Raw genomic sequence first — 27,339 nt, forward strand, 5'->3', positions numbered from 1 at the left:
GCCACTCTAAACAGTGATTAAGATTTGAAATCCGTTCACTGTCTCCTCTCCACTGCTGCCAAAGTAGGCAACCCAAAGGAAAGGACCACAGGTTCTTCACTTGAGGGTGTACAGATATGGGCACACACTAGACACTTCATGGACTTTCCCTGAAGAACAGCCCACAGGTCAAGAGTATTATTCATGGAGAATGCACCCTTCGCATGCCTAGCATGAAACTCAAAACTTCCTGTCCATGAGAAATGTCTGAATGGCTCACTGAAATCCATGTTCCTCCTACCCCCCTGCCCTGACCCTCAGATGTTATGGGGTGGGAAGGAGGTTTGTGACAACAGGTTTGTTTAATAAGACTCACAGACCCAACACCGAGACACACCCAGGGTATGCGTCCTGAAGGCCAAGGACTGTACACCCTGTGCTTAGCTGTGACCTCTCACCTTTCAGCCGAGCACTGAGAATGCACGACAGACACAGCCCCTCCATCTGTGTCATCATCTCCCATATATTGGTTGGCTTGCTAGGGCATAATTTGACTTGGTATAAAGTTTGTTACAACTAAGTTTTTTTATTTTCAAGCAATGAAGTAGTGATTTTAGGCAATAATATTTTCTGATGGTATATTAATATCAAAAGCAGTACCAAGTACAACTGCTCTCCATTAAGTTCACTGGAATAGATTTAAAATGTGGCCAAATGATGGCTTTTGTAACACAGGGCCTGGGGATGGTCATTTATACCAACACTGCATGTTCTACATGACTGTTAGGAAGTTCCTTCTGTAGGAACCTCCAGGCAGTTCCTTTAAACATTCGTTACTCCGGATACCAACTTGGACCACAAATTCCAGCCTCAGTTATAGCTGACTGCATATACCCTCACCTACATGTCGATTCCCAAGGAGATTATAGTTATGACCAGCCCTATTTCTAGGCTTTTAACTCAAATTGTATAATTATTATACCATGTGGCAATGCATATTCAAAATGGTATATTTTAGATTACCTTTCTAGTAAGCTGTGCTCAAAAACCTATCAGGCAAATACTGTCTCCTTTAAAAGAAAAAAAAAAACAGAAATAAAACATTGGCAAACACTGTGGAAAATCAGTCCATTGGGAATGTAGAGGTCTCCCAAACAGCACCTTCACGGGGACAGCTCACTATCGGAAAGCCTTGCCAGGTCCCTCACTCCAGAGGACAAAAACAAACAACAAATAATGAAAAGAAATAGGCTAGGTTGGTTCCTTACTGTGATTCACAGCTGGTTTGTCTAAGGCATCACATGGAAGTCAGCTGTTACGTTTGCCCACCAGTGGGGAAAGAATTCAATTTTTATTGCAGCTCAGGGGGAGCAATTCCTAATAAGCTTGGGGTCAGCGTCATCCTCTTCTTCTGTGGCCATAAAAAGAGCCCCGCAATATGGACTTAGTGGGTGGCCCCATGAGGGCAAAGAGCCGTCCTGAATCATGCAAATACACTGTTCTGTATTAACTGGATGCTATTGCTAATTTAGGCTCCTCTATGACATAATTTCAATTCTTCCAACCACTAAATATCCCAAAAGATAGAGGAGGGATGCTTACATTATCTCTCAAACAACTGCGCTCAATAAATTTCTGTTCACTTTGTTTCTAATCTTGCAGGAGGAAGTACCTTCTGTCAGAGGAGGGAATCATGGTTCAGTTTGACTGTCACAAACTGGGGGATTCTTTGTGTATTTTTAGAACAGATTTTATCCTCAAAGAGTTTCTCAGATAGATTATTTCTTACTGTCTACTTAGGACAAGGAAACGGAACCTTTGGTGGAGGAAGGGGAACATCTAACTGCCTTAGACACTATATTATCCAGTGACATTATATCAGTTGACCCATTTATCCCTGGTGTATTCACCATGATTTATACACATAAACAATGACTCCTGAAAACTAAGGCATGGTCCCCAAGGAACCCTCTTTTCTGTATGTTACTACCAACATACTGGAGCTGGTGGCCATGGTCCCCCTGTAAACATTCAAAATCCACATGTCAATTCTGCGGAGTGTAAGATATTGCTCAACTATTATATGTAAAATATTGGCAAGAGCTTGAGACACAGCAAATGATCAATATTTAAGAATGCTATGTCCCTGGTCACATCATAGACCTGGTATTTATAAGGCAACTCTCAGGCCAGGGAAGCTGTTCACACTCAGGTTATCTTTTTTTTTTTTTTTTTTTTTTAAACTATGTCAAATTCTTTTTTTTTTTTTTAAGATTTTATTTATTTTTTTTAGGGAGGGAAGGAAGCGGGGGGGAGAGAGAGAGAGAGAAAGAAACATCAATGTGCGGTTGCTGGGGGTTATGGCCTGCAACCCAGGAATGTACCCTGGCTGGGAATCGAACCTGGGACACTTTGGTTCCCAGCCCACGCTCAATCCACTGAGCTACGCCAGCCAGGCCACACTCAGGTTATCTTGCCCTCCAAAGAATCCAGTAGATGGAAAAGCTTCTGGTATGTATGCATAGATGTGCATGTTTCATTGGCAATGATAACTCCTAACCTAACAGGTTATATATTTTCTTCACAAAAGAAATAAAAAAGAGAATGTCCTGAAACTACTTTTCTAGTGATTTCCAAGTGAGACATTAATTTCTCTTTGTCAGCCAATGATGATAAGATCGCAACATTCTCTGAAGTTACCTTCTTTTCTGCCAATTGTCATATACATTTTGACTCAGCCATATGAAAGGAAATAATGCTGTTATAAACCCTGTTGTCATGCCCCTAGGAAGGCCCAGTGTCTGCTGGCTGAGAATTGGGCTGAATTAGTGGGACCACCCACTATTTTAATGGGAACTTTCTGTAGCCTTCCTTGCTTAGTTTTGTATTGAAAAAGGTGTTAAACATATGTTATGTCTGTCTTTCTGGTCTTTTTTCTTAAATTATATAATCATGTGAACTGATAACTATTAGAAGCATAAACATAGTCCTACAAAAGCCCTCACCTGCAAATTGTCTTAAGGAATAGTAGCTTTATAAGTTAGGTGGTACAGAATTATTGCGCAGCTGTCCCACATGCAGGCATCAAAGTGATTTTACAATCACAGGTTTTATACATCTAAGCTTTACTATTGCTGACAAGATCTAAATGGCCAACCAGTCAATTTGACTCCAAGGACATGAATGTAGAATATCCCTAGAAGGAGACAGAGATGCTGGGTGGGAAGCTCATCACTTGTTCTGAGATCCAATAGATGTGTCTTGGAATCTGGGCTCTGTCCCTAGTTAGATGGCAGCATTTGGCATGCTACATAATCTGTCTGATCCTCAGACGCCTTTTATATAAAGTAGGAACAGAATCTCTTCTTGTGTTGCTAAATGAATGGAGTGCAATAGTAATCCATGTAATTAATCTGCTTACAGAAGAAATGCCTGGCCTGGCATATAGTGAGTGCTCATTTAAATATCAATCCCTACTTACAATGGGTATATTTTCATATTTTATTAAATATGAAAATATGGAAGTTGCATCATTGACACATACTTATCATACATGAACTTATGATAAAGAAGCAGAATTCACATATATTTATTTTGTAACAACTACACATGGAACAAGTTGCCACTAGTTCTTTTCAAAATGATGATGTATTGTGAGTTGGATGTGTTAAACATTAAAACAGTTTTAGGTTAAGAATTTTTCTCCAAAGCTCTGGTTTATGAGTTGAAGAAAGCAATGGGTTGGTTGAAAGAGGAGGAAAGTGAGATAAACCACCTTTGCCTGAAACCATCAGCTCCCGCATTTTCTGGTTACAATAAACAGAAGAACCACCATTTCCAAAGAATCACCATAACTGAAACATGTTAAAGCCTAAGGAAGTGTTTACTTTTCCTGTGACAGAAAGACATTATCACAGGCTACTCTTCTGGGTAAGAGCTATAAATATGTGCCATGAAAAGATCACTGACATAAAAAGATAATAGAAAGAACATGTGAATGGAAAATGAATTGGAGTGCTATAGGCAACTGGGAAGTTAGCTCATTGTGAAAGAAATTCTCCATCCAGGATCCAACTAAACACGACGGCAACGGCAACCAGACTCTTCCCACTCATCTTTGTCTCTAGGTTTAACCAAATGTTAGAATAAATTATCTATTATGCTTCTGGACTCTCCAGCTTCACACACATGAGCATTGTGTCTACACCAGCTGTGTCCTGGCCACTCCATCACCAGTCAGAGCCTGGAGCTGGCTGCACCTTTGACCAATGGGAGATGAAAGGGCTGAAATCAGAGAAAGGAGAAGTTGGTTGGGGTTGACTTTGAAACGAAGATCAAACAAAAATGACATCTTGGAGGTTTCCAAATCGAATCCATTTTACATTGCATGAGATGAGGGTGAAATCTAAACTGTGAATAATTGCCAAATGAGAGGATTAACTTACAAACTATAAAATGGAACATGATACAATGTCAAAATGTAATTAATATGCTTGGCCTTCTGAGTTGGGTAAGGATATTGGCTAGATTGGATGATAATGCCTGAGTATAGTGTACTTAATACTTTTATTCTAGTATTCATTTACAACAAGATATGCAATTCATGGGTATATATTAACCAAGGACTGCCATTCAATAATCTAATTTTAAGTTATGGGTTTTAAAGACTTTTACATTTAAATTGCAATCTGTGAGACTATTAAATTATTTTCACTAATTTACTTTACATTTTAAGACACGAGTGCACAAATTATTATATACACTGTGTGCCCCCTTATACAAATAGGGACACAGACATCTCAGGAGCCCTTAGCCATTCTGATGAGGCTAAAGCTAGATTTGCATGACTCGGGGCTGAGGTGAAACTAGATTTTGTTTTGTTTTAAGTTTTTAAAAGTTTTATATGAAATAAAGGAATACTTCCATTACTTTAAGTAAATGTAAACATTTGCATGATCCAGTCAGCATTTGGAACCCGAATTAAGAGAAAATTGTCTCCCATAAAGTTCCTGCACTGACCACAGTCTGGGTTTCAGTCATTCTGACACTTGAGACTCGTTCCCACTTCAAATACGTGGGTGTAAGTAACTCTTCTAAAAATGTCATAAACCAAGCATCTCTAGTCCTTCCTCCAGTAGAGGAGGGTTGACACATGTACTATTGTATCTCTTCAGAGGATTAATAATGGGAAACTTGAAAGTGTTTGGGATCAGTGAGCTCAATTTCATTTGAATGCCTAAGAACATAAGCTACTCCTAATAGACAACATACTGGATTATTAGAGGCAGAGACAGGCAATTATGATTGATAACTAGATCCCCAAAAGTTTTCAAGTAGTAAACATATAATTATATTATGTATTAAAGCAATATTGGAAATTCATAGTGACGATCCTGAATGGTGAAAAACAGGCTGCCTTATATTATTGACCTCCCTAAGGAACATATAACACCTTTTGTTTCTATACGTGGCACACTTACACGGCACAGCCCTTACGTGTTGCAGCATCTAATACTTAGTCTCCCAAGTCTTCTATACATGCAGCTCAACCAGAAAGAGAACTTTGATATAAAACATCCTAGCTTCTTTTTTGGCTCATTATTCTGTAATCCATCACTTCTTTTTTTACTACCTAGTGATGACCTGCAGAGGGAATAGTCAAAACTCCCAAGCTTCAGTTAGAGATAATCTCTGCACATAAAACAGGGTTTATAGCTCCTCTGACTGCTGCAGGGGGAATTGAAAGCCAAAATGTCAGCTGTTCTGGGCACTTCCCTCATTTATGATACCTCACTAAGCACAGAGTAATCCCCCAGGTGCTGGGAATAGACAGCTTTCCATCAAATGTGTGGGCATAAGCCAATGGTTCTAAGAATGGCATAAACAAGACTCTTGCATTTTAAGTTGTCTGTTCAAATGATGTCTTTTTTATTATCCTGAAGTGCTTTCCATAAATCCCCTAAAAAGTTCCAGCATAACTAACATATATTCTACTCTTATTCCCACCTCATCTGTGGGGCTTCTCTAAAGGTTGGTGGAACTCCACCTCTGTTCTTTAACTTTACTTGAACTTGCATTGCAACATGCACAGTTATTTTCTAATTAGATTTTTATTGAAATTACATAGTTTAGTAATGGGAGGCAGGAGGAAGAGAACATATACTTGCTCAGCTTCTGGTATGCAACAAGCCCTGTGCTAAATTTCTTTTATGTAGCTATAGCCTCACTTAATCCTCATGCAACCATATGAGGCCAGTGTTATTTCCAAATTAAGCAAACTGAAGTACAAAGTGGTGAGCCACTTGGCTACTCAGGGAAATTCTATTTGAATAAGACTAGTCTGACTTCAAAGGCCATTTTTTTGGTTATATTTCCCATTTGCTTGTTTTAAGTCATTTTATCCTGTTTCCTGTTTGAATGTCTATCTAGATATTTCTTTGAATGAAGAGAGTTATATACATATATCTGTTCATTAGTTTCTCAGGTAACTACTAAAGCCCTTAAACTATAGGTGTTCCAAAATTCTTGTTGACTAGCCTGGTTCTGGATTTTGAGAAAACAATTGCTTAACATTTATATTTATATTCACACTTAATATTTATCTTGGCTAAAAATATAAATATATATTATTTTTCCTATTTTTATGCTAAGAGACAGCTTTTTTTCTTCTAAACGTTAGCATAGAAAAAGTTTGCTTTATCATTTTGTGAAGGATTCAGGGTGGTAAGAATACCATTTCTCAGAAATCTGAATGTGCAATAGGTACCCACCTTTGTCATAAGCTTGATAATTAAGAAAGACATAAATCTAAGAAACAGAGACATGGCAATTACAATGTCTCTATGTACTCACATTAACGTACGAAAGACTAAAAATGGGCAAATGGCAGTTAGTATCTTGAATCATACTGTATATAAATTATATCATATCCTGTCATTGCAACATTTGTTATTTAGAATTTGTTTACAGAGTCTGTCATTAGAAAAAATTACTTACATGGTTATTACTGGAAAACTACTCACTTACAGATGGCCTTTCCTGAGACCAAGTTACTGTGAATAGCACTCAGGCTGCAGAAATATGCTCCCAGGGCCTCGGCAGACAGGCTTGGATCTGTGTGGTGGTTGTCTAGGAAATGCTTGCTTTCCAAACTCAACTTAGCACCATTTCTGGACATGGTTACTTACAACCACTACACGCTCTGTCTGAGACTCTCTACAGCATTGATAGAACTAGTATCTGAAACTACAACTTTTCATCCATACATCCAACCATCCATCCATCCATCCATTTATCCAATAATCAATCCATCCACCAACTCTTCCCCCTGCCCTTCCACCCTGTTACTTCTATGGGTAAGGCATATAACTATGTACTGGTGGTCCTGAAGGGATTGTGACAGCTACAGCGCTGCACTTAAGATGCTCACTGTGTATTATGAGGGAGCGGTAAATACTAATCTATTAAGCAAAAACAAATTAAATCGTAATAATTCCTTTCAAGTAGAAAAACAAAGTGAGTCATGAATGTACAACAAGGGAACCTCCCCTAGCTTGGAGCATCAGAGAAGTATGACTTCTGGCAGTAACTTTCCAATTGAGAACTAAAGAATAAGTGACATCAAACCAGTTGTCGAGGGATGGGAATTGTGTTCAAGGCAGAGGGGACAGCTTTTGCTGAGACCCAGAGCGGGTGGGGACCTCAGCCTTATTTTGAAAGAAATAAGTTGCCACTGCTTCAGTCTAGAGAGTTTCCCTTATTAGGCTGGAGGTATGGTAAGGGAAGAGCTCCAGAGCGTGATGAGAATGTGGGGTTTACTCAGAGCACAATGGGAGCAAATTGAGTAGGATAATGACAAGATCAGAACTCTGCTTTTCAACTTTCACTAAGGTAGCTCCCTGGAAAGAAGTAGGAGAAGGGTGGAGATGACAGTAAGTTGCCTTCACTTTCATGGGACAGTCTAAGAACGCATCCTTTCCAATGTCTGCCTACACTCCCAAAGGCTCAACCTGCACTTCCTTACATGGAGGCCCTGTCTATTTTAGCAAGCTCAGTCAAAACTAAGATTCTTTTTTAAAAACGTTCCCAGCTTATGTAGATTTAAATGTGGGCTTACCGCATTTAAGGGAGAGCCCCTAAGTTTTTACCTATGAGAAAAAGATACTATGCACTCACATGAAAATTTAAATTATTATGGAATAAAATGACCCTAAAGTCATCAGGACAAATATTTTTCAAAGACTTTTCACTTAAAGAAATCACTAATTGCTTAATATATATTTTGCTTCATACGTTTTGCTCCATTCTTTAATGTCTTAATTAAATAGAGATCTAACTATTCAATGACAAAAAATGGAACGATTAGATAGATCATGGCATTGCTTATTAAAGCTTCCTATTATGTTAGTGAAATTTGTAAACTAAAGGCAACCAAACATTTTAGCCTTGTTGTAAATCTGGTGACACCATGTGGATTTAAATTTTTAAAGTTTTGTCTTAGTTTAATTTAATTTTTGTTTAAAAACTGGTAACTTTTTAATATATCGATTGTAAATTCCATATTTGATACACCCATTTACTGTCAATTAACTACACCAAAAAATAAGAACTCTGCCTACAATTATTTAGGTTGTAATTTTTCAAATGAAGCATTTTATTTAGTTTTTTTTCTGTAATTTCACAGAAATTATAGAAAAGGAAATATAAAATTAACACTGACTTTGTCACTAATTTAAAATACCAGATTTACTAGACTTAATAAAAACACATAATGCTCTTTCAAAAAAAACCACCAACAACTTTAAAACTTAGGGATGAATATGTGCAATAAATGACAGATGATGACTGTTGTTAACAGACAAAAGACTCAAAAGCAGTAAAGATGACACATGCCCGGAATACCTGAGTAATGGAGTGTCAACAGAGGAAATAGTGCAACTAGCATCTTCTGGCTCCGGTCAGAGGCTCAGGGAACCTGACAGGTGGCTGAGATTACTCAGTGACTGTCGTCCGAAATGAGCAAGGACAGGACTCCACTGCATGTATAAACTGACTTGAATGCAGACTCTGGCCTCAGGCCTACAGGTGATGATACCCTAATTTTTCCTTCAGGAGTCATTTGGAGTAACCAAACTCACAGACACTGGCAACACAAACACGTATTTGCACATACAAGCCCCTGAGTGTCTATTTAATCCTGTACAATAAGCCACAAAATACAACTTCCAAGTATACTGAGGAAATGTGCTTCTTCTCCCCCCAGGTAAGCTACAAAGGAGACTTCACTCCAGTCAAATCAGTAACAATGGCGAGTACAGCCCTCTGCAGAGGAGGAATGTCCACATGAACTGGGCTTGAGAGCTCCGTCCCCTCACAGGAAGAGGCCTAGAATTTTCTAGGATGAAGCCTAGTCCTTTCCCTAGGATTGGGATGTCCCCACTACTTTAATTTTGGGGGGTTCCTGTTTCCCCCCCTCCAGGCAAGTGCTGTGCAAATAATTTTTGCAGAGCACAAGGATTCTTGTTTCTCTATTTAAAAAATTATTCAATCTATTGAACAAATTTTATTAAGGGCTTTACTGTGTGCCAAGCATTATTTGAAGTGCTGGGGATAAAGCAAGAAAAAGTCAAAAGTAAATTCCTGCTATAATCTCAATATTTAGCATAGTAGGTAGACTGCTTAGCATTAAGAAATCACCTTTAGGGCCCTGGCTGGCGTAGCTCAGTGGATTGAGCGTGGTCTGGGAACCAAAGTGTCCCAGGTTCGATTCCCAGCCAGGGTACATTCCTGGGTTGCAGGCCATAACCCCCAGCAACCGCACATTGATGTTTCGCTCTCTCTCTCTATCTCCCTCCCTTCCCTCTCTAAAAATAAATATAAATAAAATAAAATATTAAAAAAAAAAGAAATCACCTTTAACTCCAAACTGTCCTTTTAAACTTTGCTTTGTAATATTGAGGTTAAAACTCTTTAAATCCTATTTCTGCTCAGCTACCTATCCTTCATTCACTTCTGTCAATAGGCCACACAATGAAGGACCAGACTACTGAGGAAGGTGAGAAATCTTGCTCCTTCCTTTCTGCTCCCTGTGATCTTTATGTTTGCTCCCAAAAGACTTCCTCTTTGCTGACTGCAGACTTTCTGTCATCTCCATTTACTTCCCATCAGCTCCGTATAGACTTTCTGTTGGTTGCCTATGGACTTCCTCTTGGCTCTCTACATATTTTTATTTTATTTTACTTTATTTTATTATATTTTCCCCATCACTATGTGTACTCCCTATCCCTCTTCTACCTCCACCCCTCGCCCCTGCAATCACTGCACTGTTGTCCTATACTCTTCTTGTCTCATCACTTTGGATTTCCTGTTAGCCACCTATGGACTTCCTGTCAGAACGCTGTGAACTTCCTGTCTGCTCCCTACAGACTTCTTGGTTTCTGTTTCCTAAATGGACTATGATTGATACAGATATTGATAAAAGCTAAGTAGAAAAGTAAAGCAGGGAAAAGAAGAGGAAGTATGTGTGGCAGGAGAAAGAATAGGTCATTTTAGATGGGTGAGCCAGGGAAGTCTTCATAGTAACAGTGAGATTTAAGAAGAAAAACTGTCCTGTTTAACAGACCCAATCAGCCTATTCTTGTTGAATGTCAGTCAAGAAAGACCCTGCTTTAAAGAAGTTGGTTTCATTTGGCCTCTTCTTTTACTCTCTCTGAGCTGAATGTTATCTTAAACAGTCACTCTCTTTTGGACAATCCCAGACTTGGATCATCCTCCAGAGGGAACCACCACAGGGATCCCGTTCCCGCTCTTCCAAAGGGACTCTTTTTGCTATTTTGAGGCCGATCTTGTCCATGAAGAAAATCCTGGTCATACTGACTGTGGAGCACTATTGCAAAGATCCTCATGGCAAAGTATTCTAGTGACCATGATGTGGGTCAGTGTGAGGTTTGTCCTTGGTGGTGAGAGAGAAGCAGAGACCAACACAGGGCTATCGGAAGCACTGACCACTAACCAGTCTGTTCTCTCCCCGCTGTCAGGTGGCCTATGTTTCCAGGCCACCGAGTCCTTGGTTTATTTTTAAATTCTCTGACATGTATGCCAACAGTTAAATTCCCTTAACTGGCTATTCCTTATAGTGTAAAAGAAATAGCATTGACCGTGTGTCAGTCAAACATCACTGGACAGAGAATTTGAAGAGATGTCTGTTACGCCTGCTTAATCTCCACCTGGCTTTCTAATATTGGCCACGCCAGTCTATCCCTTGGTATCCCAGGTTCAACACATGAAAAACCAGGAAAGTGGAACAAAACTATAAGTTTTATAGGTAATTTTCTCTAATCATCTAATTTTTGTTTACAACTAATGGTAAGCTAATAGAATAATATGTGGTCCTTTCAAATATAAAAGATTATCTTATAAAGTATTTTTTGATCCCTTTCTAGTAATTAAAACACTTATTGTTGTCAGTTTCAATTTTTTTACTATATTTATGTAATTATTGAGTACTTTCAGTCAGTTCTCCACACTCACTTTTTAAATGTCCTAATATCCACAAACCTTGGTCACAGTTTATCTAAAAACCTCCCACCTGCCTTCCAAGCCTGACATATGTTCGATGGGGTATACCATTACCAGCCTTTTCAGATAGTGACAGTTTTCTTTTAAAACTCATATTATCTCTTCTGACAACCTCCATGTTGATTCTTCCTTTATACTTCTGTTTTATTTTTCTAGCTCATGAACATTTTTCAACATCATTGAAATTTTGGCAATATTTCAGATAGCTTTCTAGGATTTATTAGGTGCTTTAGAGAAACTCTCAATGACTAAAGTTTCCAGAGAATCCCTGGAGTTTGTGGCTGGAAATAAAACCTTGTATAATTCAAACCAGGGTCCAGAGTAAGTCTCCAACCAAGTGAGGGAATTCTTAAAGAGACCTGAGAACTGTGGCATTTACAAGTTTTCCAACATTGTTAAAAACATGAATAATTAGATTTTAGTGGAAGTGATACGTATCCTGTGCATTAATGTTGTAACAAACATTACGTTTTATGCAAAAGGAGCTAAAGTTCAGTCAGATTTTGTTCCAAGGACTTGATATCATTATCATTAGTATTATTATCATTAAAATGCTAATCCGAGCAGAACTTGCATGAAATCCTTTAAAAAAATCCAGTCTTGTCATATGAAACAGAAAATATTTCTATAGAAACCTCATTTAAAAGTATTGATTAATGTGAGTTTTAAAAAATGTCAGAAACCTTATGAATTAATCATTTCTAAGTAAAATATGTGCTTCAAAAGACAATTTAGAGTTTTTTTGCATTAGTTATGGAAAGATATCAGATAACTGGATTATAAAATTTTTATATTTATTTGTGCTTCAATAGAGGTTGAGAAGGTATAGTATTTTTGTTTGTAAATTTGAAATATAATCATACATTACAAGATAAAAAATAGTTTTGGTTAGCATTTAAAGAGACATTAGGGACACAAGATAAATAATATAAGGTGTCTTAAAGAGTTTACCTCCTAGTATCAAAAACCAAACATGTAAATAAATAATTATGGAAAAAATCCATGCATTTTCATAGAAACCCCTGATACATTACAAGTGGAGCCACTAAGCTCAGAGAGGGCTAGATGTGAAAGGATGTGGCATTAAGGTGAAAATTCAATGAGAAAATCATTACACTCTCTGGGGAATTGATGGGGATGCAATGAAAAGTCATGTGAATGACTTCAGGTCTCTCTCAGGCAGCAATGGCGTCACGGAAGCAAAACAGTACTGTGCTTTAGGTGCTGGTTCTGGAATCAGGCCACCTAGGTGCAAGTCCCCCTCTTCTAAGAATTATCTTGGGAATTATCTGTAAAATGGAGATTATAAAATGGCTTGGGGGAAATAATCTCTAAAATGTGTTCATGAAAGCACCTAGCACAGACCAACTTACAGAATGGTGGTGTGGGTTTGGCAGATAGTCTCTTCATTTAACTGAAACAACCATTTAACTGCTAAATATTATATACACAAGCCACACACACACACACACACACACACACACTTAAAGTGTCTGTAAATTGTTCTGAGGGCATAAACAGTAGAGAATGATTTATTGAATTAAATTTAGTAACCTGAGAAAAATGGCTAAATTTGATAGCACTTAAGCCATGATCTTGTCACATAGTCACCCAGTCTTCTGCGCAGCATGACAGAGCTTTACTGCAGGCACGTGCAGGCCAGAAGACAAGGGCTCCTCTCCCCTAACTGCCATTCTACAGTTATATTTTCAAGTCAGGAGGAATAAGCCACCAGCATCTCTCATCTTCCCAGATCTGTATTTCAGAAGCTCTATTCCAGGCAGGCATGACCATGAGCACCCATTTGCCTTCTACCACACAGCCCCTACTCATAGAGTAGAAGCCCTATTCCAGACTCAGTGAACAGAAAAAAACAAAACCCAGAATATCCCCATCCCAGTTCTCTTGTAACACAGAGGTTTCAGCCCAGGAAGCAAAAGCAGGGAAGACCAGGTGATACCCTCCCCACCTGGAGCTCCATTCATAGAACAGGAGTGTTACTCTGGAACAAGCAGGACAGCACCAGCCCACATTTTGCCCAGGAGGAGAGGAAAGCTAAAGGAACAAGGAGCTTACCTGAAAGGCTGACTTTATTTGGAATAGAGTGTGTGAATGTTTATGCCTAAGGGAATTGTTAAAAAGCATGGAGCTGTTGTGGTGCTGGGGTCAGGGGTTGCTCTCACCTACCCTTGCCGGCACACTCAGCCAGAGCCATCCCCAATGGAACATTTTTGATCTGTCTTCCCCATTTCCAATGGCCCCGCCATGCTGAGCTCAGTTCTGCGGGGGAAAGAGGGTGCTGCACAGCCCTGGTACCTTCTGAGCGAATTTCCCTCAAAGGTTCTTATCCAGGAATTAGATGGCCAGTGGGTTATGTGGCTAAAACATGGTGGGGAGTGGATATTCTTGCCCTCCTTGCAGGCCCTGACCCCAACAGGAGATTCTTTTGACCTACCTTTCAAGTTCCTGGAGGGTTCTACTATGTGGAGCTGGCTCCTGCAGTGGTGCTGGGTGGCTGCACCCAACCCGAGCCTGCAGTGTGCTCCTCCCAGCGGGAGCTAGGGTTGGAGACTCTGGCAGAGACTGAGTGGTATGCCTATGGAGCAAGGGCCACTCTCCTTCAATGAGTGCCTAACCGCACTACTCCCAAGCAGGAGACCCAAAGGCTTGGTCCTCCTGACACCAGTTGTCCAGCCCCATGGAGCTTGTGCTTTGTGGGAGGTCTGTAGGGTGTGTCCAGCCTGGCTGCAGTCTTTCTTTAGAAGGCTCTAGAGGAAGACCAGGTCAGTGAAATAAGTCAGAGAAAGACAAGTACCATGTGATTTCACTACTATGTGGAATCTCAGTAACAAAATAAACTAATAAAATAGAAACAGATTTGTACATACAGAGAACAGATTCAGCTGTCAGATTGGAAGGGGGTTGAGGAGCTGGGTGAAGAAGATAATGAGATTAAGCAGAAAAAGAGGGGGCAGACACAGACAGCAATACAGTGATTGCCAGAGGGAACGGGGGGGATAATGTTGATGGAAGGAGATTTGACTTTGGGTGGTGAACACAGGATGCAATAGACAGATGATGTATTATAGAGTTGTGCACTTGAACCTGTATAATTTTATTAACCAAAGTTACCCCAACAAATTCAATTAAAAAAGAAATTGATTGTATACCCCATATGTTATTTAAAGTTTCTTAATAGTTACTTTTTAAAAAAGTGAAAAGCAAGGGTGAAAATAATTTTAGTAATATTACTAAATCCCATATATCTAAAATGTTATTTCAACATGAGATCAATATAAGAATTAGTAATGGGATATTTTATGTTTTTTACACTTATAGGATGCCTCATTTTGAACAAGCCATATTTCAAGCGCTCAGTTGCCACAAGTGGCTGGTGGCTGCCATACAGGATCTCATTGATACAGACATTCCCAGAAGGTCATTGTGGCTGAGAGGCACTAAAACAGCAATTTGGGTGGGGGGAAAGGCATTTTTGAACCCTTTTAGTAGGGAAATCTCCAAGGCCAAGGCAGTTTCTGCTAGTTTTTAAATAATTTTCATGTGGTTATTGAAATATGAAAGGCTGTGAATACAGCTAGAAAAAATACCCATTAGGAGAAGCACATTATATCTTTAATTTCTACCAGCTTACCAAACACTATTTGCTTATTCACTTATTTGATTTCACTCTAAGGACATCTTAATATTAACTATAAGCACAGTAGCCATGGATTTGAAATACTTTTTGTTTTAAATTATTCAGTTCCTTACACCAAAAACTGGTGAGCATTTGAAAGCATAACACCCAGAGATATTTTAAGAGCTCAAAAAATTAAACTAAAGGGAGAAAACCAACTAAACTGAAAGTTGGCAAGAAATTATAATTTTATAGAAAATCTTGTTTGGAGCCAAATTCCTAAAAAGACATTGGGCCTGAAGTAATATGTTTCTTATTAAAACAGTGAGAGTCTGTGTTTGTTTAATTCACCAAATTTATTGTGTTAAGAAAAAAAGAAGACATTTCCCAAAGAATATGGGCAGTAGTCTGTTAAACTAATATTAAAAGGCCGAAATGAGAAAAAAACAACAAAACAAAACACCAAAAAAATCATGGAGCTGTAGTTGCAGGCAATTAAGAACAGGCTGTTCACCTCATGATACACATAGAAATAAGCAAAACAGGCCACAGAGTAGAAGTTCAGCAGAGACTCAGGGAAAAAGGCATCAAAGAGTATTTATTCCCCATGGTGTTAGTCTCAAAAGCAGGCAGCATCTTCATCTTGTAAAGGAGATTCTCTTTAATCAGATCAGACTGTGGAGCAATTTATGTCACAGGGTGTTGTTTTTAAAAAAGCAGTAAGCTAGTAGTTAAGTGTAGGCTAACTGCTGAGTGGGACACCAATAGAGGCAGAGTAGCATGGGCTTTCAGGAAGACTGGGCTTGCCAAGACACCAAACCAACAATAAAAAAAGAAAGCAACCATAACAAGCTCTGGAGTGGCAAAGGTGGTCATTATCTAGAGTTGCTACAATGCATTATCTATAATGTCAGTTTTCAACAACAACAAAAATATATATATACACTCACATATATACTGTGAGTATATATGGATATTACTCACAATATCCATATATATAGAGAGAGAGCAAGAAAGACAAGTACCATGTGATGATTCCCCTACTATGGTATAAGTATCATGTGATTTCATATATACATATGTGTGTGTGTGTGTGTATGACATGCAAAGAAAGAGTGTGACCCATACACAGGAAAATAAACAACCAATAAAAATTGCTTCTGAGGGGGCACAATTATTGGCCTTAGTGGACAAAGACTTTAAAACAACTATTAAATAAATGTGTTCAAAAATCAAAGGAAACTGTAGTTAAAAAATTAAGACAAAGCTTACAGACAATGTCTCATAAAATACAGAATAAGAGAAATTATATAAAAGAACCAAAGAAAATATGAAGTGGAAAAGTATTATATCCAAATCAAAAAATTTACTACAGGAACTTAGCAGTATATTTGAACTACCAGAAGAGAATGAGTCAACTTTAAGATAAACCCATAGAAATTATGTAATCTGAAGACCACAGAGAAAAAAATAATGAAAATAAATGAATCCTCAGAGAAATGTGGGGACCATTAGCATACTAACATATGCATAGCAGCATTATTCATGTGCTACCCACACCTACGGATACCTACACCAATACACATCATAGTGAAAATGTTGAAATACAAAGACAAAAATCTTGAAAACAGAAACAGAAAAACCATTCCTATGTACAATAAACTAAAGTAAGATAAACAGCTGACTTATAATCAGAAACAATAGGATCCAAAAGGAAATAAAATGACACATTCAAAATGCTGGGGGAAAAATAACAGCAACAATAAACTGCCAACCAATACTCGCTGTCAAGCAAAACAAAACCACAATGAGATACCAGTTCATATTCACTAGGACGGCTGTGACAAAAAGATGGACAACAAGTGCTGGCCAGAATGTGGAGATGTTAGAACCCATGTACATCTACTACTACTGTGTAAAACAGGTTAGAAATTTCTCAAAATTTTAAGCATAGAATTTCCATATGACCCAGTAATTATACCCAAGTATAAACCCAAGAAAAATGAAACATATTTCTGCATAAAAACTTGTACACAAATGTTCATAGCGGCATCACTCACACTATCCAAACATATTCCACAGAGGACTAGAACAAATGCTCCCAAACTCAAATCTGAGAACCTGGGGAAAAACCATTTATCACCCTGGAAACTGCAGAGTCTTACAACTGTAAACAACCTTCTTTAGTTGAATAACACGGCATATTAAACTCTTAATTAGGGAATATATTTTCAATTAAAGATAATAGTTTTGTACTACAGATGAAGTCAAAAGAATAGGATATTGGTTATTTCCCATAACCAGGGATCTTGTTTTCAAAGCGCTCTCCCATCGGGGCTGCAAATGTGTGTGAGTGACCACAGAGCAAATAAGAGAGAATTCTTCTGACTCCGGGATCCCCTCAGATAACTGGGTCAATTAGAAACCCTGAAAAAAAATGCTTAACTGTGATCTACCTGGAGCTTAGTTAAAATCTGTAAGGATCAAGAACAATAACACTAACAAAAAAGACCCATCATCCAACTTAAAAGACATGCTGGTTTTCTTTATATGTTAACAGATTTGGAAGAGGAGGGCTGCGGTAACCATCAATCAGGAAAGAAATAACAGACTTGGCAGCCTCTGGAGGGACATTCCCATTCAACGTTTTTTATTATCTGGCTAAAGGGAGAAGACTTCTTTATCCTCCCTTTTTCTTCCTTAAAATGCCTTTGATTTGTCTTATCATCTGGCAAAAGCCCCTGAACCTCACACCCATAAGTCTAATTGAGGTCGTATTTGTTATGACCGTCTACAGACAGAGCGTCAGTGAAGTTGGGATTCATGTATTTGGAAGATTAACGGTAGAAGCACACAGATTTCTGTTCTAGTGACCAAAATATTAAATTGCAGTGTTTGTTAACAGAAGAGCCCCTTTTTTCTGTTTTTTACCACTTCTTTAATTTTCACATAGTTGCCATTTACAACTTTCACTAACTATTTTGAGTTCAAAGAGAGCCACAAATCTGGGAGAGCTTTGGCTCACAAAGACCCTAGCGTCAATGAGCCTGCACCCCTACTGGGTTAATGGAAAGCACCTCGCCCAATGATCTCTGTAAACACATCCAAGGATACTGAGCTCCGAAGGGCATGGCACGATTCCCTACCACACAGATGGCTTCCATTTCTAGTCTGAACCTTTGTTGAAGAAAGCCAAGGAAGAGCTATCTTCCTTTAGTGTATTACATGAAGAGTTTAGCCCTGTAATAAGGAAGGTCTATTTTTCTTGAGAAAACATGGAGAAAATCAGCCACACTGTCTTCATGCTTAACAAGTTTGCCAAATAACCACCACCCTATCCTTGGCAACTCTCTACTGTATCATTCTCAAACCAAGAGTCTTCTACAAATAAGAGTAGACAAAAGATCAACCCATAGCAAATTCCCTAAAAAAGAAGAAGTCAGTATTTTTAAAAAATTAACAGGATTTAGCATTTGTAAATATTTAGTATTTTAAGAAGTTGGTTACAAATGCTCCTGCATCATCCACTATTTACATACAAATACAAAAAATCCTTCTGATATATAGAGTATGATTTCTCCTTTTCAAAAGGAAAAGAAATTTAAGGCAGACTTAAAGCATTTTCTAGAGATGTAGTAAATGTTCAGAAACCTATTCGCCAAACCTTTAACATGGTCATGACCTTATGGTATTTGGCTCACACATTTTCCCTTTGCCATCTAAATTATGTTCTTCCTAAATTACATGTGACTAATTAGCTTGCGCTCAAGAATCTAATAAGCTTTTCTTTTCTAAAAATATGAACATATTTTAAGAAAAGTTAGAAGACAAGCCATTAGGATTTCAGCTTGGATCAGCCTGAGGGGTGCAGTATCTTGTCAACTGGGCCAGGTGCCTCACACTCTAGGGGTCCCAGCAAACTGGACCACATGAAGCATCTAAATGAGGTTTAATGTCTTAATCTCATACTAAGATAATGGGGGATGCACGAATAGAATCATCGATCCAATAAGATCAGTAGTTTCCTGCCATGAATTCATCAGCCCATTTGGAATTAACACCCTAATTGGGAAGTATGTTATCCTCATCAGAATGACAGAAATAAAGTGCTTTTAAGCATCTGGTCAAATAATTACCACAGCCAATCAGCTGAGTACTGTACTCTATTCAAAATGAGGGCACTTCTCCAGCGCTAGTAATGGACCAGTAGTTAGAGTACAGCCATCCTCCGAGAAGTCAGTTCCTGCACAGGTGGCCATAAATTCTTATGCACCGTTTTCAAGCTGAAGTTCTTTCCCACAATTATTCTAAAACAACAAAGGCAATGAAAGGCTAGGCATGTGTGCCATATTCAAATGGGCCAAAGAAGGAAGGAAGTATGGCATATTTTAGACTGATTATTTGGCAGTATCTCCTGATGTTAAGATCAGAGAAGCCTGCACTACAATAATAGAAAATCAAGCTAAAATATTTCAAGGGAAATTGGTCATCTTTCCTCTTTCACACATCACTGTCCCTGCCACCTCACTGCAGGTAGCAAGAGCTGTTGTACTCACCAAACCTTTGCAGGTTGAAAGAGCCACGGAGGAATTTGTGTGGGATCGTAAGGAGCCTTGATAGAAACAGAAATCCTTGGGCGGGAAAGCCTGCAGTGATTTAACGCCGTCCTTTCCCAATGTCTGTATGACAAATCCAGGAGCCACCAGGTTGCTGGAAGTCTTCAACTCCATGTGAAAGTCGTGCCTGAAACCTTTCAGCCGAAGGTGAAGAGAGTCCACTCCGAGCTGGGCCAGGGCTCTTTTCCTCCTCTGAGGGTGTGTGATTTCATGGGACACGTAGTTGCCATTGTAGTCAACCTCATAGGGAGATACCAGGTCATAATCTGAAAGTATAAGAGGCAGTATGACTAAGGAATTTCAGAATTCTGAAAAGAATACAAAAATTTCCAAATGCAATTTATTTCCAGATGAAACTTTCACTAAGAATAAGATGGAGAAATCGTCAACATCAATCCACCCAGGAGTCCAAACTGTACGATGCATAGAATCAGACAAAGAAAATGTTTTCCTTTACAAGGGAAGTCACTGCTGCTCCTGTAACGTGTTACCACCAAGCCAACCAATCCAACACTTCAAAGGAAAACTAGATGGCACACCAAATAAAACTAAAAAATGGTGTTGTATGATTATATTTCATAATTTCACTTTAGAGCAATTTGCATTGTTGTAAACATTCTTTTAGTTATATTTTTTTGTTTTTTAAAAACATCTCTATTGCTAAGAAATTTTAGCTTAAAAATGCTTCCAATTTTTCAGAAAGCACTTAAAATATGAGTATGATGGGCTCCCTTTGCTGCTTATTTTTTGATATTCAGTTATTAAATCACTGACTACATAGGAGAAAAGGGGGAAGGCACACACATTCCAGGTGTCCCAGATGTTAACATTTGGAAATGTTCGCATGTGTATTTGCTCCCAATGAAAGCCACTGTTGACCCTCCAGTGGGCCTGGGCTCTTAACACTTGATCATATTTCACACTCCAGGGCCTTTCAAAGACGTGAAGCACACTCTTCTTCCCACTCTAATTTACGGTATGCTAGCATAAAATGCATTCAACTAAATGATTTCTTTTTAAATAGTCAAGAAAACCCCAAGGAGTTATCAGATTTCCGGGCACCCATACAGGTCTGCAAAGCTTCAATCACAGACACTCTTACAGTTTGCATTCCGTGTACATCTGAGTCATTTCCTCTCTGTGAAAAGTAAAGAGAGAAACTGCATCCGAATCCTGGACAGTGGCCTCTACTGCCTTCCTGGAAATAGTGTAGTTTTCTTCTCCAAAGAGGTAATTTTCTCTAAGGGAGAAAATTAAGGGAGAAATGAAAACTTATTTTCATTTTATAACCAGGATTTGTTTTTTCAGTACCATCATTAATGATATCATCTCTGCTCTCCAAAGGTCAGGGAAAGGTGGTTTCTGTCCCAAGCAGGACAGAACTTTGTCTAGCAAGGGGTGGTTTCATGCCAGGGGCAACTGTCCCCGTGTGGTCAGTCACCTTCTACTCTCCAACTCGGACTTTCAGACCAGGTGAAGTTGAACTTGTCAAGGCGGAGGTCAAAAAATTTCTTAGTTAATGATGCATTAGGTTGGTTTATACCTTTCAGATAATTAAACATAGGGTATAGAGTCTCTATTTGCACACCAGCAATGAGCCCACATACCTTCCAAGGGGGCCTGCTGCCTATCCTGCACTTTTTCTAACCATGAGAAAATAGCAGGTTAGTCCAGCATCCAGCCTTCCTCCCAAGACGTATTTGAAACAGAAGTCAAGCTGAAGCTCAGAGAAGGCTAGAAAGCTCTCCCCCTGCCCTGAGTGAACAGTCTTTTCAGGCTGTAAATGCAAATTCCTCTTATGTGCCTAACGAGACTCTGATACTAATATCCCTCTCCTGATTCTAGTGTCCGAAGAATGTGTATGTGTTCTTCTTTTATTAGTAATATACCCTGTTAAGAAGCTGTTCTACTAGATGCTTAAAACTGGGGCCCTTTCTGCCTTTGTGTGAGCTGAACAAGGTTCTTCGAGTCTTAGATAAAATAAAACATTGTCCTACTGATGTGGCATTTGGTCACACGTCAGCAGTACTCAAGTGAATTTTTTGTCTGGAAAAATAAGGTTTTTTTTTTTCACAAGTAAAACTCTTTTGGGACAGGTTCCTGTCCTCATATCCCCTTGCTGTCCAGCCCCTTTGCTGAAGCCCATGGCAGGGGAGGGTCTGAGGCCAGAAGGCCAATCTGAACAAGAAGTGTAATAACGGAGGCTTCGGCTATGGCCTCTGTGATCTTAGGCTTCCTGTTTCCCCTGCTCAAAAGCTTTGATGTGGGATTTCTCAGGGTCCATTGCTGGGCCCATAGGCGTGGCCCTGCCGTACAGGTACAGGTGAATGGGCACTGGTGAGATGGGCCACGTACAAATCAGACAGACAGCAGGTTCTGGCAGACAACCTGACAACCAACCATTGAAATATACCTCAAAGCAGGGTACTGTGTCACACAGGGCAAAATACATGGAATTATTTCATAATTTTTAGGAAAGTGAGACAGTGGAACAAATTCAGTTAGACTGTGTACAGGACAGAAGAAAGCGAAAACACATCAAGATCAGTTTGTCTGGTGTGAGTGTGTGACCACAGTCTGTCCTGGGCCATTCCAAAGAACAAAAGTGGAAAGTGCATGGCCCAACTGCCTTCCTCATCCCCGCTTTCTGGATGAAGGGGACCGGCTGGTGTGACAGGGCCATCTTGTTGTCTGTCATCCTGCCCTCCCCTCAGGACTCTCTGGAAGTTTCCCCCTATCGCCACTAGCCTGTCTCCATTCCAGCAGAGGCCCTGGAATAAAGACAGAAGCATGTGGGAGGCTCCAAACACTGGCTAATGCACAAATTTATTGCACGTGAAAAGATAATTACCATTTAAAAAAATCAAATTGTTTCCAGATGATATAAGCCATAATCTTATGGCCTTTATTTTGGATGGCAGGTAATACCTATTTTTTGAAACAATGGCTGATAAACCTCTTTACACTAACGCATGTAGTATTGTGCTGATAAATGTGTGACAACCCATTTCTGGGGGGAAGAAAACAGGCTGGTTTACAGCATTTTCCAGTTCCTGTGGTGTAGATACTCCCACCACGGCTGATTTCGATGACCGATGTGTGACATCGCCGAACGTGGACTTCAGACTCACAGGAGCAGGCTATTACACAGCATTGCCACCAGGCAGATGCTGTCCCAGCAAACACCCTCACAAGCACAGATGGTAGTGAAACATAGTGAAAGAATTGTGAAGTGATGATGAGGTTTGAGTATTTTAGTTTTGTTGGTACTATGATTACTTCCGCTGCAAGTGCATACATTTTAACTCTCAATAACCAGTTCGCAAAATTCCTGAAAAGGCACCAGTCAGCTCTGAAGGACTGGCAGGTGCTGGCCCCAGCACCCTGGCCCCAACCTCACTCATGGAGACCAATGACAATCCCTTTTGAGAGTGAGGTGTGGCAGTGTGTGATGGCTGAAGACCTGGCTTTCAATTGATTCCAGTGGTTCTCAAACAGGGGTTACTCCCCTCCCCACCTCAGAGGACAAATGACTGGAGACATTTTTGGTTGTCCCTTAGCAGGAGTGGACAGTGGTGCTATTGCAATCTAGCAGGTTGAATACAAAGAAGCTGCTATGCAGTCTTTGACGTACAGGACAGACAGCGACAACAAAATGTCAACAATGTGAAGGGGGAGAGATGCTGCTGTAGTGAGAAAGAAGTCCTTCAAATCAAATACACTCTCAGTTACATATGAGTCAGTGTGAAAAGGTCATAGCTAAAGAATTCAGTGAATGAACAAAATAAGTATAGCATCTCACCATACTATTTGGAGAACAGTCAGTATATAGTTTCAGTAAACTGAAAATTTTAAACTAAGTTTTGATCTTATGTTTTAAGATTATAATCCTCCAAACTATTGGTCTTGAGAAAAAACTTAATGTGATTCCTGACCTTTGAGAATCCTTTAGATAGGACTTTGGTCCTATGTAGATTTTTTAAGGAGAAAAAATACACATGGCTGCTGCAGTCAGCACCTTGGATTGCTTGATTTCCAAAGATTTTTTGACCACAGTATCAGACCTAGGAATATTCTGGTTCAGACGGAGAGCATGAGGTGTGGACCACCTGGATGTGTCCTTGGGCTGATGTGACCGGCTGCAGAGAGCCAGTTCTGCACACTGCATCCTCACTGTAGCTTTAGTGGCATCACACTGATATCTTGAAATTTGCCAGGGTGGGAGTAATGACCCCATGACAGCAAGCAAATGTTACAAATCAGAGCTCCAAAGAGCCTCTTGTTAAACATTTACACCACTGGTCAACCTGAAAGAGGCTACCCTGCCTCATGTGATGTGAATATTTGAGTGTAAATCAATATAAACTTCCAGAGCACAAACACAGATCTATTATGTCCAATGTAACGAAGTTCGAAGGAACTCGTAAACCTTCCTGGAAGCTTAATTTACTGTAGAATGAAGAAGTTAGCAAATTTGTGACATGCCTCTGCTCTTAACAAGAGCCACAATTTTTATTATAATGGCAAATTAGAAGGAGAAAACATTTACATCTACTATGAAGGAAAAGCAGTGCTAAATCAGCCAAAATGTAATGGGCATACCTAATGTCCGAAAGTAGAATTTCTCAATGTAGTTATCCTTTGTTGTCGCAAAGGATATATGGAGTGCTCTTTCCTGTTGCGTAATTACTTCAGACAACCAGTGAAATTTGCAGTAGAGTTTTAAATATATTTTAAACAAACATTATGGCCAAAGGAGTTATTTTAACTTATATGAATATAACTGCACACTCGTATGCAGTAAACTGACCCCAGCGCCACACACAGTTTATCCTTTTTGAGATGGAAACAGGTAACACTGCTGACTAGAAAGCCTTTCTCTGGTCATGTGAAGGTTGTCCCTGGATACCCCCTCTCTCGGCCTAGCCGGTTAGAATGAAAGACCTAAAACAAATGGAGGTGGGGGGTAAGAACAGTTTGTCGGCTCAGCGAGACCTTCGAGGGTGACGGACTGTACCTTCGCTTCAGGTTCTGACCAAGCAAGGTAAGTGGCTGTCGTGAAACATCTGGGCTGTGTCAGGAGCTAAGGTGCCCTGTGCCTGGAGCTGCATGCCAGCCAGGCTGCATTCCAGCCCATAGGGGTCTATTCTCCCAGGGTTTGGAAAAGCACGCTTGACAGGAAGTCTTGGCTGTCCCTCCTGGAAATAAATGGTTCTCTGTCTATAACACTCTTATCTTAAAGGAAACTTCATAAAGTACTTTGAAACTCTCCTGAGACCTTCAGGAATTTTCATAACTGAAAAAAACGAAAGTTTTCACAAAAATCTGTTTTTAAGTGTGAGGGGTAAATTAACTTCTAATGTGGGTAATTATATTGAGACTGCATTGTAAGAGTAACAATAGAGAAGACCAGGCAACCCCAAGAAAGGGAGCTTTAAATACACAGTGAAAAGTGATTTTTAAATATTTTATATTATTTACATCTAGCACCCTCTGGTGGTCCTGGAAAAGGTCCTCAGCTCCTGCATTCATCCGATTTACTACTTTATCTACTGTGTATCGATGACTATAGTCAATCGAATTTCAATAGTTAATGCAGACATTAAATTATTGTCTTCATATAGTTTTATCAAGGTGAAGAAACCATATCAGGTATTTCTAATGATTAACTCTAATTTTCAAGATTTTTTTAAATTATGCCACGATAATCCAATCTTGTTCTTCCTTCAAAAGTCATTATTCACATTTAAGATGTCCATTTATTGTTGAACATGGCGCGAATACTAATATTTAGTAATTGCCAATGCATTGGGCTCAGATTAGAACTGCGGAGCCACGGAAGTTCCGCACCTGTTTTCCCATCCACCTGATGCAGCTCAGGACACAAGAATCCGTTCCCAGGAAAGCTGAAATTCACAAATTCCGCTCGTCAGCAGCCAAAGTAAAACCACACGTTGCAAAAGGATCAGATTTGTTTTTGTGACAAATTATGACACAGGATATGGACATGGCTTATGATGTCACAACATGCTAACTACCCTGATTCTCGAAGAGCATCAACCTTGATACTAAGACCTAAGTACTGAGAGACAATGGCTGCCTCTGCCTCCTGTTCTGAGTCAAGGACAGAGAGAGCTCAGTTCAAAAAGAAGGAGGAGGCGGAAGGAAGGGGTTGCTCTTTGTCATTGCTTGGATGCAGACATTGATACAGCCTGGAGATTCCTCCTCGGTGCTTGAATGCTTTTTCAGTAAACTGTTTCCTTGTCTTTTCCCCTAGCGTTTGTGGTAACAACGCTGGGAACCCTTGCCAGCGTTGTTTCACACGGAAATATAATGTAAATAGTGGCGAAGGGGGACTCAGGTGCTCCCTTGTAGGAAGCAGGGCAGTATCTTAGGAGTTCCTGGAGTGGTGAACATTCACAGCACCTTAAAAAGCAGCGTTAGTACACTGCAAGGATTAGAAACCTGCTTGCGGACTTACCGCCCTTTTCCACCCAGGCGGGCCACTCCGTGGGACTGGGAGGACGCTGGACGCTCGGGCTCCCTGGCGAGGCCGCTGAGGGTCCCAAGGCGCACGCAGGTGCCTTCTGGAAAACAGCGGCGACACCTCGGTGAGACTGGTGGCTGAGCGAGGGGAGCCACGGGGAACCCCGGCCCCGCTGTCGGGGACTCACCTGCACACCCACCTGCACTAGCAGTAGCACCCAGAGAGCGGCGCAGCCGCGGCCCCGCATTGCCCCGCTGCCCCGTGCGCCCCGCGCCGGTCGCCCGAGCAGCGCTTCCGCGGGGATAACGCACGACTTCATTCTGGGGCGCCTGGGACGTCCGGGACCTGCAGGCTGTCCCGCAGCCTGGCAGGGCACAAGTGGGCACCCAGGACCTGATCCGATTGGAGCGCAGGAGGCTTCCCCTCGGTGACTCTGCTGCCTGCGCGGGGGTTATTACTGTAGCTCCGCACCGCGCGGGGGGGCGGAGTGGCGCCCGAGGCGGCGGGGGCGTTGGCGGAGCACCCGCCCGCACCGTGGGAGAACAGGGGGAGGGGTTGGAAAGCAGGCAGGAGAGGGGAGGAAGAAGGTAGGAGAGGGGAAGCGACCGGAGGAGGGAAGCAGAGGAGGGAGAAAGGGGAGTTGGAGAGGAGGGAAGCGGAGGAGGAGGGCAGGAAGGGAGAAAAGAGGAGGAAAGAAGCAGAAGAAGGGGCAGCGGGCTGGAGAACGAGGGCAGAAGGACAGGGGAGGACCAAGGCGTTCGCCTATCCACAGTCACGAAGGGCACCTGGTGGGCACGAGGGTGGAGAGGAGGCCGGGGGCGCGGGGCGGTGAGGAGGTTGGATGGCCCGCCAGTCACTCTGCAGACCCTACCGTCTGGCTACCGGTGTGGCCGTGCCTAGCTTCGCTGTGACCGGCTCCCCCAGGACCCCTGGAGGGTCGTACTTGCGCACCCAAAGGCGCGTACACCTGCCGCAGGATAGTGTGCGGCTGGACTCGCCCGGGTCCCGCTGAGTCCACCCTCCTGTCCAGTGGGGAAGATGGG

At 40.6% G+C, this 27,339-nt stretch overlaps 1 protein-coding gene across 2 annotated transcripts in view; it reads right to left on the reverse strand.

Moving 5' to 3' along the window:
- The window catches only part of ADAMTS16 (ADAM metallopeptidase with thrombospondin type 1 motif 16), a 126,549-nt gene extending 99,716 nt beyond the window's left edge, over window positions 1-26,833 (reverse strand). Inside the window, exons 1-3 of one of the 2 annotated variants that reach the window (XM_036020283.1) lie at window positions 26,496-26,833; window positions 26,291-26,396; window positions 19,750-20,075 (exon numbers count right to left, since the gene is read on the reverse strand). In XM_036020283.1, coding sequence (XP_035876176.1) covers window positions 19,750-20,075; window positions 26,291-26,396; window positions 26,496-26,615 — 552 coding nt within the window. In that variant the 5' untranslated portion in view covers window positions 26,616-26,833. Of the gene's footprint in view, window positions 1-19,749; window positions 20,076-26,290; window positions 26,397-26,483 lie in introns of both variants that reach the window. The other variant, XM_028517775.2, reaches the window with a different exon arrangement.
- Between the last annotated feature and the right edge of the window lie 506 nt (window positions 26,834-27,339).

The sequence above is a fragment of the Phyllostomus discolor genome, chromosome 3 (assembly GCF_004126475.2).
Source record: "Phyllostomus discolor isolate MPI-MPIP mPhyDis1 chromosome 3, mPhyDis1.pri.v3, whole genome shotgun sequence".
Taxonomy (NCBI): Eukaryota; Metazoa; Chordata; class Mammalia; order Chiroptera; family Phyllostomidae; genus Phyllostomus; species Phyllostomus discolor.